This window comes from Bombus affinis, chromosome 3 (genome assembly GCF_024516045.1).
Source record: "Bombus affinis isolate iyBomAffi1 chromosome 3, iyBomAffi1.2, whole genome shotgun sequence".
In the NCBI taxonomy this organism is placed as follows: Eukaryota; Metazoa; Arthropoda; class Insecta; order Hymenoptera; family Apidae; genus Bombus; species Bombus affinis.
In genome coordinates, this window is record NC_066346.1 from 4,899,709 (window position 1) to 4,926,926 (window position 27,218).

General features: G+C 41.4%; 2 protein-coding genes, 1 long non-coding RNA gene and 1 other non-coding gene across 8 annotated transcripts in view; 2 read left to right on the forward strand and 2 right to left on the reverse strand.

Annotated features, from left to right (window-relative positions):
- LOC126914004 (sestrin homolog) overlaps nt 1–27,218 on the reverse strand; it is a 147,946-nt gene that overhangs the window by 103,494 nt on the left and 17,234 nt on the right. For all 4 annotated transcript variants that reach the window (XM_050717388.1, XM_050717387.1, XM_050717390.1 and 1 more), the window contains exons 2-5: nt 22,885–23,145; nt 21,797–22,386; nt 20,123–21,299; nt 19,050–19,115 (exon numbers count right to left, since the gene is read on the reverse strand). In XM_050717388.1, coding sequence (XP_050573345.1) covers nt 19,050–19,115; nt 20,123–21,299; nt 21,797–22,047 — 1,494 coding nt within the window. In that variant the 5' untranslated portion in view covers nt 22,048–22,386; nt 22,885–23,145. The remainder of the gene's footprint in view (nt 1–19,049; nt 19,116–20,122; nt 21,300–21,796; nt 22,387–22,884; nt 23,146–27,218) is intronic.
- LOC126914105 (uncharacterized) lies at nt 252–11,779 on the reverse strand. 2 transcript variants are annotated; one of them, XM_050717601.1, is made up of 2 exons: nt 11,497–11,779; nt 252–2,541 (listed from the first exon to the last, which is right to left on the reverse strand). In XM_050717601.1, the coding sequence occupies exon 2, from the start codon at nt 2,338–2,340 to the stop codon at nt 2,074–2,076; it is 267 nt and encodes an 88-aa protein (XP_050573558.1). In that variant the 5' UTR covers nt 2,341–2,541; nt 11,497–11,779; the 3' UTR covers nt 252–2,073. The 2 variants fall into 2 exon arrangements, with proteins under 2 accessions (XP_050573558.1, XP_050573559.1); XM_050717602.1 differs by lacking the exon at nt 11,497–11,779 and adding an exon at nt 6,587–7,003.
- Nucleotides 15,005–17,618, forward strand: LOC126914130 (uncharacterized). The gene is made up of 2 exons (XR_007709575.1): nt 15,005–17,128; nt 17,230–17,618. It is a non-coding gene; the product is annotated as an uncharacterized LOC126914130 (long non-coding RNA).
- Trnak-cuu (transfer RNA lysine (anticodon CUU)) lies at nt 19,194–19,266 on the forward strand. The gene has a single exon. It is a non-coding gene; the product is annotated as a tRNA-Lys (tRNA).

Consider the following 27,218-nt stretch of genomic DNA (forward strand, 5'->3'; position numbering starts at 1 on the left):
TTGCACCCTGCAAATTGGCTCCGGCTACGCTACAATTGCAAAGCAATCGAAATCGATCGGCGATGGGATTAAAGAACGATGGAAGCATCGCCTGTTCTCATTCCGAAAACTATGCGTGTTATATATTTATATGAAATACGAAATGCGTGCTCGTCGACGTAGAAATAGGATGTACAAATGCAAAGAGAGTAACGATGATTAATATCCGCAAAGAGTAAAGTCAAAGGTGTAATATACAAAAATCACCAACATACAGCTCGTTCAGAATTTTATTAGAAATATAAACAAATAGTATTTTACACTGATTGATTGGAATCGTTTGATAGAACCTCACACGTTATCCCAGACGTTCGTATCTTCGTGCTCTCTCCGAATACACCACTTTTATACACGTACGATCAATCATCGGTTTATATTTAGAAATCTCTTGCTCTCTTTCTCACTCTCAAAATTCCGCACCCGTACGCACAGATGATTTATCGAAGACGCTCTGCGTGGTAATCTGGGTATTGCCAGATTCGGGGTTCGTGTAAATTGATCGCGAGAACACCGCCACAGTCTACGTTTAAGTTAATCGAAAACACCAACGATGGTTGCAACGATCTTCGAAGCATTTAAAGATGCTCGCAAATGCAAATTCACAATTTCAAATTCAGCTATAGATACTTAAATATTTACAACGTGTCATTTAAAATCGCGTTATTATCGTAACAAAAATCATTCCAGATCCGAGCATCCAATATGACGTCCAGCCGAAATTTATTCGACGTACCGTTGATTCTCTGGTTTCTGGAAATTTGTTCGGCAGGCAACGGACTGTAACGTTATCGATAGTCGACGGGTTCGAAACTTCGCTCGATTTCTCAATCCGACGCCGGTTCGTCGTTCTCCAACTTTTCCATTTGCTGACTTGGCACCGTGGAGAACTTTGTAAGTTTTACCAAGTCCCCGGACTGTGCCCGCGAAAAATATGTAATTGATCGGGAGAATCGAACGCGGACGTCGGAATAGAAGCGGAATCCGCTCAACGCAACGGTAAGATTATTGTTTCGAAACGATATCGAAGGAGGAGAACAAGGCCGATGTGTATCGTGCATTATATTTTCCCGTTCGAATGAGATGTAACGACTCGATTATTACACGGAACATCGATAGAAGAAGAAAAGGAAGATGTACGTGTATACGAATGCACGCGCGTTCAGGCCGCGATGCAGCTAGTATTGAGAAAAGAACGTGTGTTTGCGTGTGCAAAAGTAAGCGGACTGCGAATCACGAAAGGTTTCAACGAATATCTCGAGTATTCTACTCTCGTTTGGCACAAGATCGCCTTCGTTTCAGAGACTACATGGAGGATTTGTCGATACCATCAAACGAGTAAGGAGGTTTAATGTACGCTCGGATACACCCTTTTCCCTTTGATGTGTTTTTTTTTTCTCATCTCGTTTTCCGCATCTATGCAGAACGTCCATGCCGAGCAGTTTTCTTTCTCTCGACTTGCGCAAAATCTACTTGAACCGCGAGTCCATCTAAAGGCCGCGTTTCTGTCGTGGAATCGTGTTTCTCGCTACGGAACGGAAACTTAAAGCAAACGACAAAAATCAACGAATAAACATAAAGTCGTAGGGTGTTTTAGAGACGAGGTTTAGTCGCTCTCGTTCAAAAATACTTTTTTCTTTCGAAGAAAGAAACGCCAAAGGCATTTCGCGATTCAGAAATTCCTTCGTGTTTCTTTCGTTTCAAGGAAGTCATACCGATCGTATAAATAATTACATGCATCGTCAATGTATAAGCTGGCAACACTCGTTTTAACGAAACTACCACGTTTAGGAACTTTAGCCATTTCCATGTCGAGCCTCTCGATGAGAATCTCTTCAACGAATGCTGAAATCCACCTGATCCTCTTCGTTTTCCATCTATCAGCGATTCCAACAGACCTTTCGTAATCAACGATCTCTCTGTGTTCCACCTACGCGTCAAGCAATTGTCTCATCATCTTTGAGGAATCCTCGGACGACTTCCGTTGCCAGAGGTTATACGATCGCCCAATACCCCCCCAAAATCGTCAGTTCGTGTTTAACCACCGATCAACAACCACGGTAGAATCACGGTCACGCAAAGAGCCGCCAGGCAACTGGCACACATTGCCAGCGGACTGGCAGCTGCCTCCGGTTCCGCCTCGATCGTGTAATCCTCGTCACGCTCGAATTCATGGACTTCGACGTCGCACCGGAAACAGACTCGACCGCTCTTCAAATGCGAGCTGTCCCTCCGAAGCAACAACGCTGAACCTTTGCGCTCGATCTTCCATCCAGGTTCTTGCAGTAGCATACGAGTCATCATGTTTGATCCTTCGTTCTTTACCGTATGCTTTGACAGAATTCTTTGTTTCTATTCGTTTGCTGTCGTTTTGACGTTTTCCAGGCGAACTGGAGCATCCGGTTTCTTTTGAAAAAGTCACTGCTCGTTCACCGGTGTCTTATTCGTAGAGTCAGGTTGCGTGTTTGGACGTTCTCAAGGCTGATACCACCGGTGTTCCGCTACCTGCAAGACAATACAGAGTTAATCAAGGGGACACCGGTGTAGATTGTTTGGACGTCAATTACGCGAACAATAGTCGAGTTGATAGATGAGACGTTGCTTTATCTTATCTTCCACCGTTCTAATTTTTATAAAAGATACAAATAATCTAATCTAACTGACTCGAGGCTGTGATTCGCCGCGAAACATGCGACACTTATCAGCTTATCGACGACGATAGAATATCTTCTCTATGAGCATTATATCCTTTCACTGAATAAGAATATGTTAACCGACGCTAATTGCTTCCGAACGGAGTGAAAATACGAGAAAAAGAAGTATAGAAGGTACACCGTATTGAAACCGAGTTGCGGATATTTTTATTCAAGTGCTAGTGAACTGCAAACGTGTTTAGCAGACGGCGGTCCATAAGAACGGACCTAAGATCGAAAAACAAAAATACGATTCTCGAAGAATTATGTACTAAATTGTATTATCTCTTCGTTTCTGAGAATATGTAACGACATATTGTAGGATCTTACTACAATTAGTTTATTTAATTTAGATTAAACAGGTGTTGGTTAGACAGGAAACGATGATTGTTTAACGTGAACTAAATAAAACAATGTACTATAATTAGGACAACTAAATAGTTAATTTGCAATTCTCGTCACCACGGTTCCAACGCTCTCGCACACGCGGACTACGCTCTCTCGACAACGCGATTCGCACTCTATGACTTCTCAACTAACACTGCCTGCCAACTCATCCTTGTCCCTTAGCATCCCTTTGTCTTTTGTTTAGCCCCACCACGCACGTGTTTCCCAACCGTTCGTGGCCAAGATCAGACAGGCCTTTTCCGCATAACTATTCCATTGAAGGACCAACGATACATTGGGCCTGTCTTAGGCTTTAGGCTTAGGCTTAGGCTTTCCAGCGACATTGGTTAGCGCAATATCTCTTAGGCCTTTTGCCCACGCTACTACGATATTAATCCCAGCGAGAACTTGAAACTTCTCCGGTAGAAATTCATTGAAAATGTTAAGCTCTCGTTACACGTGGAAAATAGGAAAACACAATATGCCAGCTTTCGCCAGGCTTAATGCGGCCATTAAGCGGCAAACGAAGCTACGAAATTCAACTCGCGACTGGAGATTTAGCTAGCAGGTGCTTCGGATTTATGAGCATTTAATACGCAGACACCGATGCCGTGGGCGCTCCATCAACTTCCCGCGCGGCCAGAAACGAGAATTAATCGAAGCAACTTCAGCTATTCCACCATAGCTTCAGCGAACACCGAGCCAAGTTGACTGCTAAACCAACCGAAACTCGCGGACTTGAGCCACGAAACTTTAGCCGCGATTCACTGCAGGTGATACCATACGATTACAACGCAAACAACGTTAACCTGTTAATAAGAAATTCGGTAGGTCAGCGTCGACGACGTTCATGTGACAACGACTATACCCAAATCCACGCCATTTCATGCTATCTGACAGCGAATCGGTAGGTTTTGACCTGGCCTTTGCACATGACCCATGCAATTGCACTTTCCCTATGACGTAGGACAATCAGGATCTTCCCCTCGCCCCCCAACACCTACAAACGCAACATACAAAAACTGCTAGCATTCGACCACGAGGCTGGTCTAGTGTACAGTTTGGCCGTGATTTGAGCAACTATTTTAACTTCGTTACTTCATTGTAATATTGTACTTGATCATTTTCGCGAATAAAAGCCTATAAAAGTACAGTCGAGTTAAGTTATTGCTCAACTACTCCTTTTTTATCCTTAATTTTACGCGACATTCACAAACGTTTTTAACCGTCGTTTTATCTTACGTAGTCTCTTACCGTCTGAATCGGCAAAATAAAATTTTACGATACAGTTCTCAGTAAACACGATACAACAAACATTTACGTGATAAGGAATATTGGATTCACGTTAGGGCATATAGCTTCCTATGTGAAAACATCACAAGAGAAAAACAGTCAGATTTGCGTTTTATCGAGGTTTTGTAATCTTCATATGAATCCAATTATGAAATTTTGTTCCATCATAAATAAGTTAACCGCGAGCAAATCGTTACAATATCTCTATAATGTAAGCAATTATGTAATACGACGAACACTTCGTGGATATTGAAGTCTAGTAACGCGAAGGTTAAAGATGCTAAATTGCTTTCTCCTCTCGCGGAGAATGGCACAAAGTGACAAGATTTGTAGCATTTAAATAGCACTTTAATTACTCGAACTTATAATCCTCTATTATACCTAATTACGATGTGTACGTATGCTATGCGTAGAGTAAATAACTAATCAGAATCACAAATCTCTCGAGGAAGCAAGTATTTAATGCGTAACACGTTAAGAAGCTAATCGAACGACGGATAGTACGCAATTGAGAAATTCCTACATGAAAATGAGTAAGACGGTCGAAAGGAAGAATTTTAAGAGTCTGATTCGAGCGAGTAATAAATCTTTCAGCGAAAAAATAAGACCGTTCAAAGCACGTATTCGAGCGAGTCGGCCGTTTCTCAGGAGAAACGAATCATCAATAATAAGCTGTGAAAACTGGTCAAGAGGCATTAAGTTCGGAAACGGAGAACTTTCATCGGTACGGCCTTTCTGCCACGTACTGCATCGGGCTTTGCCCTAGTTTCGCTTCTTCGACGACTATTAGTACCGATTAGACCAAGTTTAAGACATTATCAAGTGGAAAACTAGGCAAGAGGAAAGTGTTTCTTTCTTCTTTTTGCTTTTCTTGCCGATAAATTAAACGAATGTAGCCACTTAATTAAATCTAGTGCGATACCTAATCAACGTCGCTCGTAATAAATCTCTGTCGAGAACGCTACGCAACGTTCACATGCCACAAAATACAATGGGCTGCTGACTTAACTACGACGGTGATTCAGATTCCGGCCGACTTTAATAATAGACGTAGCAGTGAACTTTGCTCGGTAAATCGGTCAGCTCATATCGTTATAAATCGTCGCCCTATTTTGAACAAATACAGGTCGACAACTGTGAAAATTTTTTGGCCGAATCGAAAATTTTCTTATTTAGTAATACGAGAACGATCGACAACGTACAAAATTGTAAAAATGCTTCCTTGTAAGAATTAGGGATTCTGACTTATCATGTTACTCTGTAATCTTCGCTTCTAGCGATGCGACGAAAATATAAAGCTGCATCGCGAAAGCCCACGAGGTTTGGCAAAGGCAACGAAACGTTATCGCATTGATGGAAAAATCAAAAAACGGACAAGCACAGGGGAAAGATATAAAAAATTCCATTACACGCGACTATCGCCAGACCGGGCTAGAGCAAATGCTCGGAGGGATGCAGTTCGCGGTACTTTATCTCAGTCTGCTTTTGTTCATTGCTCGCTGAAGGATGTAATGAGATTCAGGAACAACAACACGCTTGACCGTACCCAAGTGGGCATACGCGGCCAGTTACATCACCTTGCCAGCTCTCGATGCAGCTCCACGGAGGAAAGAAAGAAAGAAAGGAGAAAAAGGAGAGTACACGCGGGCTGATTACAAACGTGAGCGGTAATTATTCGAAAACACAATACAGGAACGCCTCTCTTGTGCATTTCACGCGTACATTTCAAGCTTTAATCCGATCAGATTATCGAATATCGGTTTTAAAACCGAGCCACCGCGATACGAGAGTTATTAACAGCTACGCAAAATTCATAATTCGATGCATCGTTGCGAGTTCATATAATGCGAAAATTGCTGAATCATGAAGGTACTTTGTAACATCGATAGATCTTTTCGAAAGCTGCGTTTCAACCTCTTAACGCGGAAAGTTATATATATATATATTAATATATCTGAATAGAGAATAATTAATGACGAAAATGGATGCACATTTTTCATAAATAGCGTGCGGATATTTTATTTAAGGAATTTAAAGATGCGAGAGAATGCACGAAGCATTCAAAGTTATATGAAATATTCAACGTAGATATTGTAATATTTAATAAGTGAAAGAAATCTCTAGTTAGGTTCCATTTCTCGCGTTATATTCATAAAAATATAAATTTCCATAAATACCTGTAAGCAGTTTATCAAATGGTAGAAGATATTTTAGTACGAAAGCTGTCGCAGTTTCAATCCACGAAGATCAGTGGACGAAATAATCGAGTAAACTAAGACAATCTGTGTACGTATATGCGTGTCAAGTGATTCATCTTATCTCGGCAAATATTTGACAAAACAGAGATAATGAAAACGAGGAACGCGAATCGAGAATCAGTACAGCGGAATTAAGTAGAAGCGGACGTTCGGTGGTCAGACACTTTTCGGCCGGCTGTCCCTTTCAGAGTATTTTAATCCGTCTGAGAATAAATGGAGCAACGGTTCTTCTCATTTATACAGCAAACTAAGGCAACGAACGAGTCGTGCCAACTTGTACGAGTTGTACTACGACACTAGTCAAACTCTAAGACTCTAGGAACGCCGCTTACAATCTGCGATGGAAACTTGGAAATGTCATAATTACACTCCGCATCTTTTTGCGACTGCTATTTTTATGAGCATACGCCAAATGAAATAAAAATTGAAAAATCATTTACTTCGCCTCATAAATATTCCAACGAATGTTTTACTACTTTGAATATGTTGCACAGTTTTAAATATTTAAATTTCTTAGAACTGCGTAAACGTCTGTAATTCAATTACGAAGTTTCAATGACGTAATCAGAGTTTTTTTCAGTGGTAGACTCTGACGTTAAATCCTACAGCCATATACATAACGTTTGAACCACTTAAATATACGAGACTTACTTTTCCTTCAAAGAGCGACTCGAGAAATGTGTCGTTCCATTAATTGTGGTAATTTCGGGTTGAACACTTTGCAAACGGTTCCACCGCTCTCTCGTTAGAGAATATTGCGATAAAAATGTGTTGCGCGAAAGAGGACATTCTAGAAAGTATAAGCGAGAGTCGCGCGTTCTTTTTTTCTAGGTCGTAGTTTTCTTTTTCATTACTAAAATGGATGCTCTGTTTTTGTTTGGAGCACTTAACGATTTCCTAAAAATTTATAGCTACTTTCGATTTGCTCGAGAAATCGTCGTAAAAATATAAAATCGGTAAAGTGTTTTCCAAATCGGGCTAATACCCGGAGCTTCCAACGATTTCACCACGATGATCGTTGAACTAGTTCACGGCTAAAACAGGAAACCGAGTTTCCAACTAAACTGTCTACAAATACCCAAATGAATCTCATCCCTTGCATTTCCAACGCAAAAATCATAATACCAACGAAACGAAAAAGAAAGAATTTAATTTTCAAACGAAAGAAACACAAGCAGGAAAATGAAAAGTTTGGAAAGTCCAGTGTGAGAGCTCGGCCATTATATTCGACACGTCTTAATTCCCCGAGTCTTTAATGGCAATTCTCTGTCAAGTTAACCCAAATTGGCGGTTCAGTGACAGTAGTTTCGCAAGCTTTTATCCAGTCAACTAATGGTTTCCTGTTAAAAGAAACAAGATTCTTGAAACGAGTTTCTATCACCGTATCACTCGGTGCAACCAAAAGAAGGAGAAGAAGAAGAAAAAAAGAAAAGAAAATAGAACGAGGAAGCACACGATTATAAGAGAAACGTGCGTTTTCACGATCAACAACTTATAATTACATTGTTTGGCTTTTCGAGCGTCGAATGAATGCACGACAGGTGCAAGAAATTGCTTTCCGCTGTGTTTGAATATACAATCAGCACATTATTAGATCAGAGAAACGGAATGGCAATCGTTACCGGCTGCATCGAGTTAATTTCATTGGAGACTCGTAGCAGGGGGATGCAACGAAGCTGATTCGGCTTTAAAGACGGCCCAATAAGAAGGCAACGATATTCAGTCGCGTCCGAGTCATGGCAAACATTTCCACTTGAATATTCGCGCGAAGACATTCAGGTAAAACGTTGCAATTTAGTGAATTACGAAAGAGATGACACCGTTTGCTTATGTTAGTTCCACGTCGTAACCTTCCTAACTCGTCGTATCCGTCGAATCTTCCGAGTCGGTTATTCCATTTCAGTTCTACGCTCGAGTTCTTCGAGAATACGTCGAATCGAGATACACGAAAGGTGAGACCGGAAGATGGACGCTAATTAATTGGATTGTTCCGATGGTGAAATCGGCGAAGATTTTATTTTAAAATCGTTTCGACGAGCTTGGGAAGACGGTATTATTTAAGTTGTGAAGAGCGACGTGAGCAAATTGCTCGGGTGCGATGGGACTTTTTAGCATGTTTTAGAACGAGGAAATTTGCACATCATTTGCATATCAGTGCGCGCGTCGTAAAAGAAACGTGAAACCGCCAGAACCGTATGCACCTAAAGTTTCCTTTCTGCAAGCTGCTCGAGAGGTTTTTAAGCGTGACATTATTTTAAAATGTCATTTAAGGACGACCTGAGAATGACCATTTACGTCTATAAAAAAAAAAAAAAAAAAAAAGAAACTGGAAGAAGAGAGAAAGAAACTGCATTTACATCAGCGTATCACGCGAACATTTCATAAAAGTATACAATAAAGCTTTGCCGTGGCAGCGGGCTTTCAGATTACGCGCTTTAGTACGAACTTTGGCTTTTCCTTTTTATCGCTGACGAATATTCGTCGAATGGGTACGAATGGAATTCGAATCTAGCGGGCTTTTCGAGGACGCGCACGGATTCTGTATCGCTTTCGCAAAAGCTTTGAAACGAACGCCCCGAGGTCTTTTGTTCGTTCCGCCAGCGAACGTCTACACCGGACGTTTCAGCGATGGCGACACAATTTTCCTAGTAAACGAGTGGATAAAACGTATTTACGCGCGTTTAAATACACGCGGCTCAAGTCTGACGGGGCCAACAATGTGAAACTTCGCGTTCGAGAATTTCATGAAGATGCAGAGAGAAAAGGAGCGCGAGAAAAATTAACGAGATCGAAGGAAATTATCGCGACTCTCTTTTCTTTGCACAATAAACGCACGATTACGATGGCAGAAAAAATGAGCAAACGTTGAACGGAATTGCATTACGGGACGATAACGAACGAAATATTACAAAAATAAATGTCTCAAAATGAAGTACTGTCTCGCGATAAATAATATCGATATCGTTGAAGTACACGCTGATAGGGTAACTTTGAACAAAACCGAGCAACTTTCAATTTATACGTGAAATTCGAATTGAGGAGAAATATTTCAGCTTCGTGTCATAATTCGCACACATAAGATATTTTACGTTGGCTGGTCGCTTTGACGGGATAAATCTGAAAGCCTTGAACCACAACAGCAAATAATCCTATTACAGGTATCACGGCAGCGGTATTAGTAATTCGGCACGAATCACCTTGCTTACGCTCACTGGTAAATTCGTCACGTGTTATCAATTCACGTTCATCCTCGCCACTGTTTTCGTCCACCATTACTCACGTGACATACGAAACTGCCTTTGCGAATAATTTACGGCCGCGTAAAGCAAATGTAAAAATTGACAACGCTGAAGCAATGTTTTCGTCTACGCTTCGATAATTCCATGCTCATAAACTAACCAATTTTATTATTGACAAATCCTTGAGAATTCGAAATGTTCCTGTATAATACAAACAAAACGTTGGTCATATCTGAACGATAGCTTTTTTTCCGTCGAATCTTCATGGCGATATGACGCATGCTAACGATAATTCACAGGAATACGAACAGAGAGAGGATTGAATATACCATCGACCAAACTCGTAATGAGTTCTACGTCTTACTCCGAATGGTTCACAGTCAGATACGCTTGCACGCTTTGTAATACCGCGCGAGCAGAACGTTTTTCTCATTCAGGCGGTCCCATTATCGGAAAATTTGCGGCAGACATTTTGCGTGGAATCGTGGAATTCGCTCGATTGTCCGGGTGGTGTGTTCGTAGTCGAGGGATCAGATCGTAGTGTAAATTCGCCAGAACTTGGGGCATAAAGACCGGATACGCTTCCGTGGGAAAACATTGTCGCAACGAGATTCACGCTTGCGTGCGACTTATACAATACACTTTTAGTATACGATATTAGCATCGCAAATTTATGGAACGACTGCTCAGACGATTTTTACGGCATGCACGACGCGATATCGTCGCCAAGAGGAAGTAAACAACTAGAGCCATTCTCAACGTCGAACGAAAAGGTAAAAGTCCAACTGGACGTTGCTCGAGGCAATTATTCGAGTAGCGAACATTTAACGAGCAGAGGGATGATTAATAATAACGATCGAATAATAACGATCAACAATATGTCATACGATTAACCCGATCATTGCCTCGATGACAAATAGCGATTGTCACGCTATGGCACAAGCGTACACATCGTTTCGAATTTACGACATTGCGGAAGTCACGCCGACTCGCTGCTGGTGGCACGCGCGAATCTACAAGGTCTCACGTTTGACCCGTAAAAACAATACGCCACTGCGTACTATTCAAACCTACGCATTCCAAGCTAAACGTGGTATCACGAAAGAACAGAGCATACAAATTTGCCAGCAGTGACGCAAACGTCACACGAATATCGATCACAACAACAAAACTATACAAAACATTGCCTGTTTGACTAACCTCTTCAAGAACGAAACAGATAATTATATTTCACTGATCTCAAAAAAATGCACGATGATCGTTGAGTTCTTAAGTTTTGTCGAAGGTATTTTGTACATTGAGAAATATTTATTCGGTATTTATTAAATCTCTCGTTACTGAAGAATTTAAACAGTAAACAATATAAGTGGCGAATAATTTCGTGCCGAATATACCGTTAAACGCTGTAAATGTAAATGTAAAAACAATTTATCCGAATCTTTAGAAATATCAAAGATAAAACCGTAAGCGTCAACTTCGCTCCAACGTCCCTCTGTTTACCTAGACGTCTCTACTTGTCACTTACATCATTGCCACTTCAACTACCCTCGCGGACCAAAGAGAAACATACACGTTCCTGTTGACACGTACCTGTGATGCGAGGCAGCAAAATGAACGAGATAGACGCGATCGTCACACGTGAGTCTTCGCTAATGCGGAAACGGGCTGAAGAAGCGAAGGCGCGTCGTGTCGATGCGTCGCGCACGTGGAACGGACACGTTGGCCTTCTTCAACCTCGACGGAGAGGGAAAGAGAGAGAAGATTGCACGAGGTGGAACGTAGAGACGCGCGTCCTACCTCAAGCACGTCTGACACGCGAATGAACACCCGCGAAGAGCGATGTCGCGACGGGAGCCAGCAAGGGGAGGAAGCTAGTGAACGCGCAACAGACGCGAGAACCGGAGACCCTACACTGTTTGCTATCCCCGCCGCCTATACGACCCTCGTGATTCGTCGTTTCTCCTCGAGGCGAAGCTCGATTGGTCCACGAGTACGGCGACGTGTACGAAACGGGTGGCCGGTTTTGCCTCTACAGCCTCTCGTTAATCGAACCATCGGCGAATTTCACGACAGCTGACGGTGTTTCTCGATGGAACGCAGGCTACGATAACGGTATCGAAGAAAGCTAGTTTCCAACAGTAGACCAGGTTAACAATGATCGATGCCTTGGTCCAGGCAATCGCTATTTTGTATTGCGTAAATCGAAGGTCACCTGCAGCAGGTGTGTTGGAAATAGTTAATACGATGGCTACATTTTGTAGTATTGGAGCAAAATAGTAAGTTGCGCGATAAATTTGCTTTACGATGTGGTTATATTCTTCGTGATGTGTTTTCTGGACACGAATTGGCGATCGAAATGACTAATCTTATCTTATCTAGTTTGATATAGAAAAATGTACATAAAATGAAGCAGAACTGGGAATAGTTTAATTTCTACGTTTTAATTTCTACGTCGAGGAATATCGAGGAATCGTAAACAACACAAAGCCTTGTATCGTATGAGTGTCACAAAAGAAACACGACGATAATTATAAAGGTGTTTTATTGTTCTATATTTGAATGAAATGGTTTTTGTCTCTTTCAAAAAGATACTTCAAATTTGAAAGTCAACCATATCTATCGTTTTACATGCATCGTATCGTTAGATAAACAGTTAACCACATTCGTGATTTACCGAATGAAACAAAGTGTCTGACGCATTATGGCCGCATTATCGATTTCGAATTTTCTGAATGGTGCAAATATCACACTTCCTAGTTATCTCTCTTTCTTCTATTTCTCTTGTTTGAAGATAAGCTGCCTCCTGCAAACAACCAACACACATTCGGGGAGTCTTAAGCGTAGACCAGATGAACGATACAGCGGGAAGTTTCTTCATACTGTAAGCCGTGGATTTGCGAACTCGAGAAACCACTCGCATGCCGTGCAGAACCTTAGCAATCGTGTGAACCTGATTTCCGGTAACCTAAATTCTCGTGTTTTCACGACAATCAGAGAAACCACGACATATCATTCTATACCCATTATAATCACTATCGATTGTTTAAGAATAGATAGAGAAGCGTTCAAAGTATAAAATATTTAAACTACACGTACGCAGATTATTTTATTCGATGGAAAAATAAAACTTGGCCGGATATAATGGATAAAACTTTCTTTCGCGTTTAACTCATTAAACAGTGGTTCGTCGTATATCACAAATGATAATTCGTTGGTAGGTAAAGACCTACGAAGGTGCAGTCTAAGCTGAGGTGGAAATAACCCTTACCGTGACCGCAGATCGTAATTAGCTGCGAGTATGTCAAGCTGATACCCAGTAAGACCAACCTAGGCATCTTGTTATAGATTAGGAGGAACTAATGCGTGTACAGTGGAAGGCGTGTCAGCCATAACCACCAATGGCTATGAAACGCAAGCTACCGAGAAGCTCTACGACGATAATGTCAAAGAAAATCGAAGATACAATCCTCGTGGAATTAACTCACCCTGAGCACAAAACTGGTAATAGCGAGAGACAGAGCACGATAAAAGCAACGAATAGAAAATGCTAGTAGAAATGAAAAAACTAATTCGTCGGAAATAATTGACATAAATCTAAGTTCACTAAGGATATCGAATGACCTAAGCAAAAAATGGATCTTATTTATGACAACTTGTCGAGAAAGCATACGTACATATAACGATTCGTTGCGACCACTGATTATCAGTTTTTCTGTGACTCCTCCCAAGGATAAGAGATCTTCCAATTTCTCTCCCTGACCCTTCCACCTATTTTCACCTCTTCTGTATCCCCTTTTTCTTATTTAAGCTACCGCATTCGTTCATTTAATCTACCTCTGTCTTAATCTAATTCTTGCACAGTGTACGTATGTTTATGCCACGTGTTTATAGTTTGGACAACTTCCTAGTGTAATATCTTTATGCTCGTTACGCGGCATTATGTAATAAGTCGTGGAGATAACCTAACTCGAGGTTATATCGATATCCAGAGTGGAACGTGTGGTAACTAAATGAAAAATTCCTTATCACGGGACAACGTCGATATCGCGGTCGTTTGTTGCCACTGGCGATATCGACTCTAGTATCGAATTATCGACGTAGCAATTAGAGTACAATGAGCAATATTTGGGAAAAATGTTATCCACGTCGACGAAAAATATAAGCAGGGGAAATATAACGAATGTTTTATCTGGCGAGAATACGTTCGATAAATAACTTGATACTGTTAAACAAAACGAGGTGGCATGGAATACACCATGAAATACGTGAAAATTGGTGCCACGTTTATTATGTCAGAATTTATATGCGAGTTTGACACGAGCACAACGACAACGAACAATAAACATTAAGCGCGCAACCAGTTACAAACTGGAAATCGAACAAAATTCGGAACGTTCTGTCGAAAAGACAGATTGGATCAAATATCGCACCCATTTTCAATTCGTCTCTGAAAATATTTCTGGAATAATATTCCCATAGGTATTTCAGAGGCAGCAGCTGGTTATTTACGCGAAGGCTTACAAACCGAGCGTGGACTACGTGGGTGGCAGAGGATTTACATGAGAAATTTCGCTATTTCTATCCCTATCCACCGTTTTATGGCTTTCTCTCGTGTCGCATCTATATTTTACGATCGTCCGCCCATTCGCATCACAATTGAACTTTCACAATGGCCTTTTTCTTAATGATCTACATCATACGCACTAATGCACTCATGTTGCAGCGCAACGACGCGATTATAAAGTCATCGAGTCATTTAAGAATAGCGTGGTATCGCGGAAGAGTTATTTAGGAAAATCCCGATAAACTACAATTCAGGGGAAAGTGGAAATGCTGACGGGTCGGGAAAGATAGGAAATCCTAATGGGCCATATGGCCAAGTAATATGCTCGTGGCCCTTTATAGACAATAGGTAATTGAAAAAGGTACGCGTAATCATCTTGGGTCATCAACAGCTGTGACACACGTGTGCGAGGTAGAAGTATTAAAATTAGTATAAAAGGACGTTTTGATGGAGAAAGTTAGTTAGTCGTTAGTCATCAGTTGGAGTTAGTTGGAGTAGATCATGAGTTGTGAGTTGTCATTCAAAAGTTGACTAGTTGTACCAATTTAGTTGTTTTAATTGCATTACATTAATACGTTAAGAAATAGCTCATGGTTTCCTGTTTCATCATTATACATAAATCTATCATTATAAATAAATTTATCAACGACGTGGAACTTTTTAGAATTAGCGTACTTCTATTCATTTCTTTAAACTTAGCGCAATTAGCCAGACACTTTAACGTAGCGTGAGGTCATCTTAGGGCCTGTTGCTACTTGTGTGAACTCTTTGAAACACTCACTCATCAATTGCTTCTTTCCCAAATCGAGAAATTCCTGTGTCCACCCCCCAGCAATTTGCCTAACATTAAACATCGTTTCTATCGTTCTATAAATTTTCTTTTCTTTTTTTTTTTAGTACATGCGCATTTCCTCTACAAGTCTACGCGCTTATGCCGAGTTTCTCCGTACTATTCGTACGCTTTAAAGAGACTCGATCGCATTAAGTTGCAATTCGAGGCAATCGAGTAGAAGTTCGCCTGAACGATCTCTCGCACTACAGTAACTCGCGTGACGTAAGAATGCATCTTTAATTATTAAAGTTTGTTTTTAATAAAGCTAAGAGGATAAATGGCCAACGCGTCAACGTGGCAATGTGTAAAAATTTAAAGAAGAGGAAGGAAAATTCCGAGTAATCAGAGTAAATCAACTAGATATCACGATCTCCGCCGTTTCTTTGAAACGTATAAATGAATATGTAAGCGAAGTACTGTGCAAATGCTTAGATCAACTAAACATGCTTTCAGGATACACTCCCCTTATAGTACTGCTTATTTATGGTTTCTCTTGGCTCATAAATTTTTGAAGATACTGCAATAAATAGAGCTCTGATTTAATAATAAATGTTGTAGAATATGTATAAGGTTATATAGAGAAATGGAGATGAGGAACGTGAATCAGTTTCGCGAAATGAATAAAGAATAGCGGCAAATATACGAACAGGATATATCAAACTATTCTCGCTAACATTTCCAAATATATTATTGCTACTCAAATATATAATATAAAATGTCTTTCGAAATATCAATTATTTGTAATCACGCGACACTGATTCGAGCAATCGCTTATTCTTGGACAACAAATGGTATTGACATCAGATATTATTTCACAAAAGTGACAAATTTTCATTTAACAGAGTTATAAGTTCTAAGATTTTTGCACAGCGGTGTATACGTAACATATCATAGCTGTAACACGCATCATTTGCAATAGACATATATCAGATCGTCAACGATGAATAGTGGTCAGACAATTGAAAGACGTATACGAAGAAGTCAGTGACCCCGATCGTTTATACACGACCCAAGATGTCGAGTGAAAAAGCGGTGTTAATGCAATTACACAAATTCGAAGATTCTAGTTTCGCGTGATCGTAATACGATTTCCGGTACAGAAAAGGGGGTGGACGGGAGCGCAAACATCGGTTTTCAATAGGAATACCGTTTCCAATGGTGAATTCAAGCGAGCAGATAGCAGAGTGAGCGGAGAGGAGGCCGAAAAATAAAACGGCAAGAAAGGGATTCAATTAGATCCTTAATGGAGCTTGTATACGAGACACTTGCAGCCACTTGCGGTTGCTGGACCGAGTTACGACTTGCAATGACCTGACCAGGATTCCTCTGAGCCCCCATCGCTCCTTTCCTCTCTATCCTACCTTCCGACACCCGCCCGTTGCCTCTTTCTCTTACCAAACTTTGGGCATCTCTCCAAGATACCGCAGAAATCGCATACCATGTTAGAAATTCAGGGCGGTTTGAACTTGGCTCGATGCACCACTAGCTGAATTCCGCTGCACAAGCACGTGAGATTGGCTAACTCCGAGGGAGCGATCCGGAATTCGTGTGCACGCTTTTCCTCCAGAATTTTTCGATCCGAGGAACTCGATCGGTGAACGAGGCTGTGGAGTCGTGCGAACCGGAAGGCGTGTTATCGATTACCACGTGAGAAGAAACGTGTAAAGCTGCGTGTCTCGCCTTTTACCGCTTGTCCAACGATATCGAATCAACCAGGTGACAAAGCGTAGAAGATCCGGTACGAACAAGGACCATGTTCGAGTTGAATATTGCGATTAATTTCAAGTTACGTATGGCGTTGGTGTGAATGAATCTTACGTTACACGGTATGTAATCAAAATGTTTGAAGAGCGACTATTATGTTTGATGAATGTAGCCATAAAAGAAATCATAAAGTAAGGATTAACGTTTATGGCTGTAATTACAGCAAGTGCGAATATAGCGATGAAAAGCGAAGCAAATGGAAAGAAACGTCTGACTTTTCGATTTGAACCGATGTCTGCAGGATACAGCTTATATATTCGTTTCAACGCACTGAATAATGAGAGCTGCGTTACCACGCGAGTATCGGAAGAGGTTTGTACACGTAACCTAGGGCAGATTTACGTAAAACATTAATGATTTCAAAATTGCAAATATCATGCCTATACGTATGCATAATACAGTATGTAAAAACACAGTGATGCATTTGTATATTAGCATATTCGAAAATGTTAAAAAAAAAAAAAAACAGAGAACTTTGTAATGCCGGAAATTTACATTTTCGAATATCGAAAGATAAAAAGGATGGAAAATAAGATTAACGTTAAGTTGGAACTTATGGTATTCGTAAAGATTGTAAGATACTTTATTTTACACTTACCTGCTTTATATCTTTTATTTCTCTTCAGTGACAAACGCACAAAACATAGGTAACAAAAATATTAAATGACGCGAAGTGAAAATTCACTTCCATGCGAAATACCGTAAGAAAGGGATTCGAATCGTGACACGACATCGAAGAACGCACATTCGATGCAATTGGCGAAAATAAATTTTACAATAATAACATCTCATAATATTTCATCCAGCCGCAAAATTATTTGATACGTTATGATAAATATGATTTATCAGATGTATAGATCGTAAGATTCGTCATTGGAAACACCTGCAAAGCTACGCTTCCATTCGTGTATTCCCCCTTTGCAAATTCACGCGCATATTTCTATTATCCAAACAAATTGTTCTTATCAGAATTACATACCGAAAACATTATTCTTCCTATTATCTAATCACGTATTAGTTATGTACACGGTGATTTTAGCAATACACATATAAGAGGATTAATTCAGATCCATTTTCAGATAGATAAGAACAAAAATATTTGAAAACATAACCAGGATCGTTTAAAGCGTATTCAATTTTGTAATTTATCCCGCTAAATGAACACCCGCGCATAACGCCATCTATCGGTTACCGCAGGAAACAGTTTGAACAGCCTTTAAACAAGTAGTTTAAACAATCGTTAATACATTGGTCAACATGCAAAATATGTTCGAACAATAAAATGAATTCGTATTATGGAAACGCAAAGTTAAATAGATTATCGACGTACATTTAATTACCAATGTAAAAAATACGGAAATTTGATAATTATGTTAGTGTAAAGATCTTGATATAAATGTCGATAATTCCGTGTTATTTTCATAAAATTAATTGAATTAAATACTTATGCATTGGTTGATAAAGAAGGTCCCTTTAACTGACATGTTGCAGAGAATTGCAATTTAAGCACCGAGACTAAGTACCTAATTGCTCTTAATTAGACTAAATTGAAGGTTACCAGGGGACAAGTAAACGTGAACCAGCCCATGGCATCGTCTTCCTCTCAGCCAATCGTGAGACTCGTTTTTACCGACAACTACCAATCATAAGGCAAAACTTATCGGCGCTACGAGCGCCAATTCGATGTCCCAGATTAAACTGACTATAATGGTTTTGTTTTTCTTGCCCTAATATTCCATATGTAAATTTCATTAAAAAACCGTATGGCTACGTATCAATCGTTTTTTAAATTTTCAACGAACCTCTTGCATATTTCATAAGTTCGAACCTTCGAACATTTCATACATCTGATACCATCGTTGATCGATCAATTTCGTTGCAATGTTACGAAAATAAAAATAGTTAACAAAATATTGAAAGAACGAAACGATGCAAAGAACACTCTTTGCATCGTTTATAAAAGTACTTTATAAAAGTACTTACCTCGGACGTAGGGACGAAGGCACTAGGTCCATCGAAAGCCGGCACCGGAACTGGAAGTCCTCTATCCTGCAATAAATATTTCAATTATTTGACATTTCATTAAAGACGACTAAGCTTGCTGCAAATCAAAAAGGTTTCTCGAATGCCCGGCTAGCTCAGTCGGTAGAGCATGAGACTCTTAATCTCAGGGTCGTGGGTTCGAGCCCCACGTTGGGCGAGTTTTTTTTCTGTTTTCGCATTTAAAAAATAAAAAGATATTTAACCACGATACGTTTAATTACGTTTTATAGAAAATATATTAATCCTAATATATTCTTAGAAAGAAAAAAAAAATTATCGTACATCTTGGAATTCGACTGAAGAGTACGTTTCACGTCGCTAAACTTTGTTTTATGATCTGCGTGTATTTTATATGAGTCATACGAAACTATCGATCAGGCTTTACATAGTAGGCTCGCTATATCGATTGTAAAAAGGACTTCCAAAAAGCCGTGACTACAAATAGCATAGCCGACTTACACATGTTTAGCCCCATGCAACGAGCAAGTCAAAATGGCTGACATATTTTTAGGCCACGTTTCGACGCTGTTCCATAAATAGACAGTTAAAATAACTCCATTAACGCAACGTATCAGTTCTTGCCGATTCGCGGTCCAAGGATTATAACATTGGCAAAGTTTGCGCGAAAGCGAACGTGCATACTATTTTCGACGTTCGAGAAAATAAAAATAAGCCTTTCTCAAAATGAAGTGACCATACCGGACGTTTATTTACCAGAGACTCTAAGAAACGTAATACATACTGTTCCACGTACACCGTTTCTAAATGATTATAGCGAGACGTTCGGATGAGTACTCATAAAACGAATGACTCGTCGTTTAGTTTGGAGAAAGAAAAAATATCCTAAGTCCAACTTATCCTAAGTAAGTTTCCATCTTTAATTTTATCTCGGCTTTATTTAAGTTCATCGTTTCGAAAGTTCGTAAGCTTGGCGAAATTATTATCGCTATACAGAATACCGATCATACTCGATTACTAGAGGCTACGTGATTAAAGATTTAATATACGCTCACCTTAACCATCTCCAGGATCTCGGCGCATTTGATCCTAACATTCTGGAAGGGGCAGTTCACGCTGAGCCTCAATATTACCGGTAGATGTAGCGTCACCAGGCTCAAGTACTTATTCGCCTGAGCTTGCCTCGGACCATCCAGAGCATTTCCCAGATTAAGCATCCTGCCAACGTCCCCAGGAGTGACGTCGGGACTCTCCAACACCCTGCCGCTCTTCGAAGAGACATCTTCGTCCTGCGAGAGCGGTCTTTTGATTTGACCCGCGCTAAATTTCCGTTCTTCGTTCTTACGCAAGTACTCCTGCGGTAATTCGGCATGCGTGCATCGATGTCGGCAATCGTCCAAAGGTTCGTCTTGGTAAATTTCGAAATTCTTCAGCTTCGTATCCTCCGTACGATTATCGTCTTGTCTGTGATAAATTTCATTGGCGTTCTCGTTCTCGAACCCATCCAGAGTATTGAAAACTACTCCGTCGCGGTTCCTGATCGTCATCTCCGTCTCGTCGAAAGAGACGTCGTCCACGCTGTCATAACAGCGACGATCGCGCGGCAGAATGTCACCCTTCGGGCGGAAGTTCAAATTCCTGCGGTCGAAATTCGCGCCCAAGTTCTCGTCGAATTTCGGGCTCTTCCCGTAAATCCTGATGTCGGCATCCAACTCGTCATCCTCCAATTGCTTTTGTTTCGCGCCTTTCACCTTCACGTAGTTCTTCGTTCTTGGTCTATCCTCTAGACTTACTTCGTTCAACCTCTCGTTCGACGACGAGCCAAGGTATTTTCTCTCGCTCTCGCTGCTCGATCCGAATCGGGTCTCTGAATTATCCTTAAACCTTAGAAATCTGTCGTGAGGCTCGATCTTGAAACCCTTCCCCTCGTCGGACGAGGTCGAATGCCCGGACCTGTAACTCTCCACGTCACACCCGTATCTTCTCCTCTCGTTCGGCGTACCGTAGCCCGTTTCGTTCCCAAGTCGGCCGTCGACGCAATCGAACGAGCCCGATGGATATCTCTCGGAGCATTCGAGGCTGTTGTCCTCCAGGAAAGCGGGATTCTCCGTGACGCTCTGAGGGAAGAAACCCTCCGTCCTGAAGGAATCTTGAAGCAACGGCTGCTGCAGAGAGGGCTGGACATTCTGCGGAGCCGATTTGGTCGGGGAGCGCTCGATGTTCATGTCGTATCTTCGCGTGAAAGGTTATGAAGTTTCTATTAGCGCGCCACGAAGCTTAGATACAGCGGAGAAAAATTCGCGCGGAAGTGAATGGGTGAGCCTCGGGTGACTCGTGAGTTTTCTCTGGCCGTTTAATGAATCCTGACTCGTTATATTATATTGGATAATAAATCTTTCTTACCATGTAGACGTTCGAAACTTATGAACACGCTATGTACTATAATATTATCGTTTGATTTCTATTTTCCTAGAGCTGGCTCGAGTATAAGATTCTATTTAAAAGAACTGAATTATATTATATGTAATTCATACACTGTTTTATTACAGTATCTAAAATTTATGGACGACGTTATATCGTTCTATTTGATACGAAGATATATTATTACTGTATATCATACGGAACACACGTACGTAGAAATCAGAGATATTCTGAATATCGACACGCAAAGTTTTATCGAGGCGTATCGCTGCAAAATACATATGTATATATGTAACATGCGGGCTCACCTTCCATCTTGGCTCTTGAACTTTCCCCCTACGTTCTCCGGATCCTCCATCTCACCGGTGTCGTCCCAGTGATTTGGACTACCAACCCCTCCAAGCCATCCCTCGACCGTGTTCCTAGCCGCCGCCAGGGCGATGTTTCTGGCAGTTTCATCTCTCGCACACAAAGGCGCTAAAAATCTGCTAACGATCTCGACCTCGTCGTCCTTTGTGGAGGTGCCGCTTCCCGAAGAACTGTTCGGATCTCTGTACATCTCGTCTTACTTTCTTTCGTCGATTCTACTCCTATATGTGTATATATATTTGTATATATATGTACTTCCCTCTGTCTACTCGAATTCTCTCGCTTTATACGCGGCTGTCGACGCACGTATCTCAGGCTATACCACGTATGCACGATATAGGTAAAAGTACGTTCGCCTTGATCCCGACGACAAATCAAAAGCGTTCGATATTTAATTTAATCTAATCTAATCTGCTTATGATACAAGCGTGAACCCGTCTAGCTTCCCTCAGATCACCGCCGTGTCCTTGTTCGCTCTCGATATTATCCTCTTGTTACGAGCTTTCACGATAAAGACTGTGTAATAAAGCTGAAAACAAGAAAACTCGTTTTGTAACGAGCTTTGAAACGAGATTCGCGTAAGTTCGCCACACGAGCTCGTTGTTTAGAGTCTGACTGTTCCGTCCGAATCTCTTTTGCCTCGGTTACCAATCCGATCGATCCGTTTACGGTTAATCGATTATCAACCGTATTCCAGTTCTTTCGTAGAACCGACTACGGTTGAACAAAGGAAACGAAGAAACAAGGAAAAAAGAAAAAAGGGAAAAGAGTGGAAAGAAGTCGATGGAGAGACTCACTGTACTATCCTCGGGTAATTACGGTCGTTTCGTCGCGTTTCGCTGTGAGAATCGGCCGTAAAACTCGTTTCTCGAGGATTTTACTAGCGGTGCACCTCGGGAGTCGTTCCAGGGCGATAGAAAGTAGGCGGTGTCGACTGTCGAGCGATCGTGTGGCGATCTAGCACGATTCAGGTTCGTTTCCAGGGAAAAGAAAGAAAAAGAAAGCCGGGTGATCCTAGCGAGCGCACCTTCGAAAGGAAACGATCGATCGGGCGCCTTGTTTTTTGAGAAACCAAAACTTCCCAATTCGTTCCCAATCTTTTTTCTCCCTCGTTTTTCTCGTTCCACACGTGTGTCGCGGTTAGCTGAACGGCAACGATGTTACATTGTTCTTTACATCGTTGCAAACGATCTCTAGCCGTTGAAACGTCTTCGAAATTCCAATTGGAATGGACTGTCCTCGATTCCACCTCTGTTCACCGACGTAGTGACACTAATCCATTGGACGTCTGAAAAAAGATCAACGAAAATTACGTTACATTAACATAGTCTCTGCTGCACCAATTACGTAATTTGTTCTTCAAGTCGCGTAGATCACGAGTGGCATAACTTGCTATTACATCGCGGATGTTCGTACTTTTAGGAAAAATGTCAACGCGCCAATATGCATAGAAGCCGCATAACGTGTAAATCGTTCAAACTACTCGTTATAATACTTAGAGCGCAAATTACCTTTATTTAATCGACCAATAAATCAATAATTCTTTATTTATGTTGCAACTTTTTAATCGTGTTTAGAATAACATAAATTGGTACAAACGCAGTGTAATTATTGGAAAGAAAAACGTTAATGTACGATATATCGCAATAATTAACGTAATTTAGTTTCGTCTCACAAGCAAACAACTCGGGAAAAAGACCATGGACCACGAGTGACCCACGAAACACAGAACGTGTTAATGGATATTTAAATAGGAACGGCAGAGAAGTTGAACAAAATGCAAATGAATCGGAACAACGAAAGCTTGCCGTTCCACTATTGATTTGACGGTGGCCGCTTATTGAATTTCAATTTACCCGACAGCTTAATCGTCATCGATCGACTTAATATCCATCGGAGGCAAAGGTAACGCGCTCGCAACGTAACCGAAAGCTAATAAGGAAGCACTTCTCCTCGCGGCCGCGGAGCTGCGAGTAGATTATCGTCGATCGAATCATTACGCAACGAACAATTGAAAGCCGCTAACCCTACCGAGAAGTACTAAACTTCAACCGCGTAATTAGCGTCGCATTGTATCGGTTAATTCCTGCTCGAATCGTTTGTTACCGTTTAGATCTCGATGCTACTCGTTCATCGTAGCTCTCGTTTCAACGCTACGAATCGATCGTCATTTAAACGTCGATTTGCATCGTCGTTGTAAATGTCGATGGAACATCGTTGTTGTAAACGTCGATCGATCCAACCATTCTGATCGTGACTTGGCCAACGTAAAAATTTCACGAGGCAAAACAGTTTCATAGACCTGCACGATTCAACTTGGGAATACTTGGAACAAACACTGCTATCGGACCATTTACGCAATTAGTCGATGTCAGGCTGCGCCAGTCTTCTCATTGATTGATCGACCCCCGCGAGAGAAGGTCTAGGTCAAGGCTACCGGGGTCAGGAAATAAGAGAGGTCGCGTGAACGCTGCAACTTGTCGAGAAGGGGAGAGAACGAGCCCACTGGTGTCGTGGAGAGGATAAAAAGGGGTGCATTCGCTGTTCTCGACGGAAGAAAGTCGACGTCGATTTCACCGCATTACAGCTGTGATTGGAACACGTCAATGTGGAGTAGCCCGATATCGGAAAAACGCTGATCCAACAATAAAACCTGTTCTCCTACCGTGTAGTAATCACCTGTCAGGTAATTTCTTTAATATCTAATAAAGATAATAGTTTGAACACACCCCTGGTAATCGGGAACGTGTATATTACTGCGTATTGTATATAATGTCAGGATGGATTGAAAATCCCAATAATTACGGGTCTCCGTTACGATGATTTATATAAAATACGTCGTGAAAAAGTAGCGTAGTAAGACGAAATGATTATAGCGTAAGGTCGAGGTATAGCTGTAGCTTGTCGTTAATCGATATACGGTGGATGAATAACAAATAAGAGAAAAAATAAAAGCAAAGAGGAGCGAAAGGATCAGTCGCAACATCTTAAGGATAATATAACGAAACAGGAAAAGATAGTATTTTAAAATTCACGAGTTGCACGGCAAATTATATAGCGCGACTTAAATATCCAACCTCGAATAACTTTACTCTACCCTAAACATGTGTTCAAGCAACAAAATAGTAGTAGTTTCTAAGCAGATAAGATGCGTTCTACTTTGTACATTGCGTAAATCGCCGGGTTCTAGTCGCGGCATTAGCCGAGTAATAAAAAGCTCCCACAGCAAAGAATTCGATCCCACGCACCGAAATGCGCCGGTAACGCGCGTTTTCCTATTGCGTAAAGTGCGGAGAACGCCTGTGGCGGATCATTTCCCGGTACACGACTCGGTAATTCTGTCCCGCTAAAGTTGCCCCGCACAATGCCCATTTTTTCCTCTTTTTTTTTCACTTCCTGGTCCTCTCCTTTCCGAGATCCACTCGAAAGCCTTTTCCCCCGGACCATCGATCGTTGGTACTCGATACGCCAAACAACAGCCGCGTTCATCGTTTCCGATTTTTAATATGCGCGCGTCCTTTCTCGATTCTCGGTAGGTCGATGCCATTTCGAGAGATCGTTCGCGGGACAAAACTCATGAGCAGAATTGCGTAACGAAAAATAGATCGTAATACGGCTATAGTTTAAAAACCAAAAACAATTTTCATGGCATGTGATCGACGGACGTCATACTTACCGAATTTTCAATAAACTTTCTCGCGAAAGATAAGAAATATGACTTATCGTATTCTTCCCGTGTAATCTCCGGGCATTTCATATCATTTTACATTTAACGAGTAAAAATCCAGCTGCAGCTCGGCGTTCTTACGAGAGGAAGAAGAAGATCGATAATCAGGATATAAGAGAGTAAGAAGGAGTATAGTCACGCACGCACAATGTATGAGGTTTATCGGGCATGGAAACGAAAAAAGCAAGGAGAGAGAGAGAGAGAGAGAAAAGGAAAGCAGGGAAGAAAGGGCAGAAAACGGCGTTTCAGCATTTCTTCGCGGCGATCTCCAGAACGATCTAAATATTTATAATTCCCCAAAGCCTAACTCTACCCCGTTCGCACCGCTATGAATTATTAATGTCGTGCCGTGCTACCGTATGCCGGTGCACGTTGCTATGCATTTCTGATACGTGTACTTTGTCTTCGAGATATAAGGATGGTCAGGGCCTCGCGGATATAAGGGGCGATAAAATGATCGTCTCACGTGCCAGCGGCCATTAGAATTTAATGAAATCAGGATAAATCAAAACGATCGGGTTCGCCACGGGACTCACGATTGAAATACATGCACCGTTTTGTCTACCGGCACCTGAGAGTTATTCGTGATGTAAGAGCCGAGTGCCGATGTCCAACTACCTCTTCTTTTTATTTTCGAAATGTTTTCATACCAAGACTCCAAGATAATATTTTTTATTAACCGTGCTTATTATCATCTTCGTCGCATGTAATTATCATGCACCATAAAGAATTATCGCGGATCACTGTGGCGGCTCGTTAAGACGCTCGCTTGGTGCATCGTGACGCAACGAAGAAAATGCAATTTCTCTGATCGCATATTTATAAACTGCCGCCCGGTATCACAGGTTTCGACATTCGATCACGTTGCGCTCGATCGTCCGTTTCAACCAGCACATCGCAGCTACGTATGCATCTGGCCTTCGATAATGCGATAAACAAAATTCACGGATTATTCGCCTGCATTAAAACGGATTGAAAAAGAAAGGAAAGAAGGATAAGAAAAAGAGATGGGATTTTGAGCAAATTATGGATCGCGTGATCCACCTTGACGCGTCGACGATCCTCGACACCGAAATGTATCGTGCAGTTGGATCGGACAGCAGGGGCCCTCGTCGGATTGTGGGAAAACATTATACATCGCTGGTCGCGGCGTTTCACGTGGAATATTCCTCGAACCAGGCCTCGTTGTTCAGGTAAATAAGTTACAGCGTAATGGGTTTCTCGTATTAACGAGACCCGTTTCGCTTCTCAAAACCAATAAGCGAACCAGCACACGGCGGCTGTATCCTGTCGATATGCTATCTAATTTCCTTGTTACGTAATTCTATGTGGATTCTGGATAGAATCGTAGCGTGTAGTAGCCTGAACACGGTCAAAGCAGCAGGGAGAGTCCTTTTCAGTGGTAATTTCTTGCGGTATAACAAACATGTATCCAACCGAGAGCAGCCGAAGCCGATTAACTGAAGCATCGCTAAATTTACGACAACCGAGCCGGTTTACGGCCGCTTGTGAAACCGAGATTAGAAGAAATCGTTATTATACATATACATATATGTATTATATGTATTATAGAAGTGGAACTGTGTTTCTAAAATCGCTCGATACATGTATTACTAATTCAGAGCCCGAGGCAG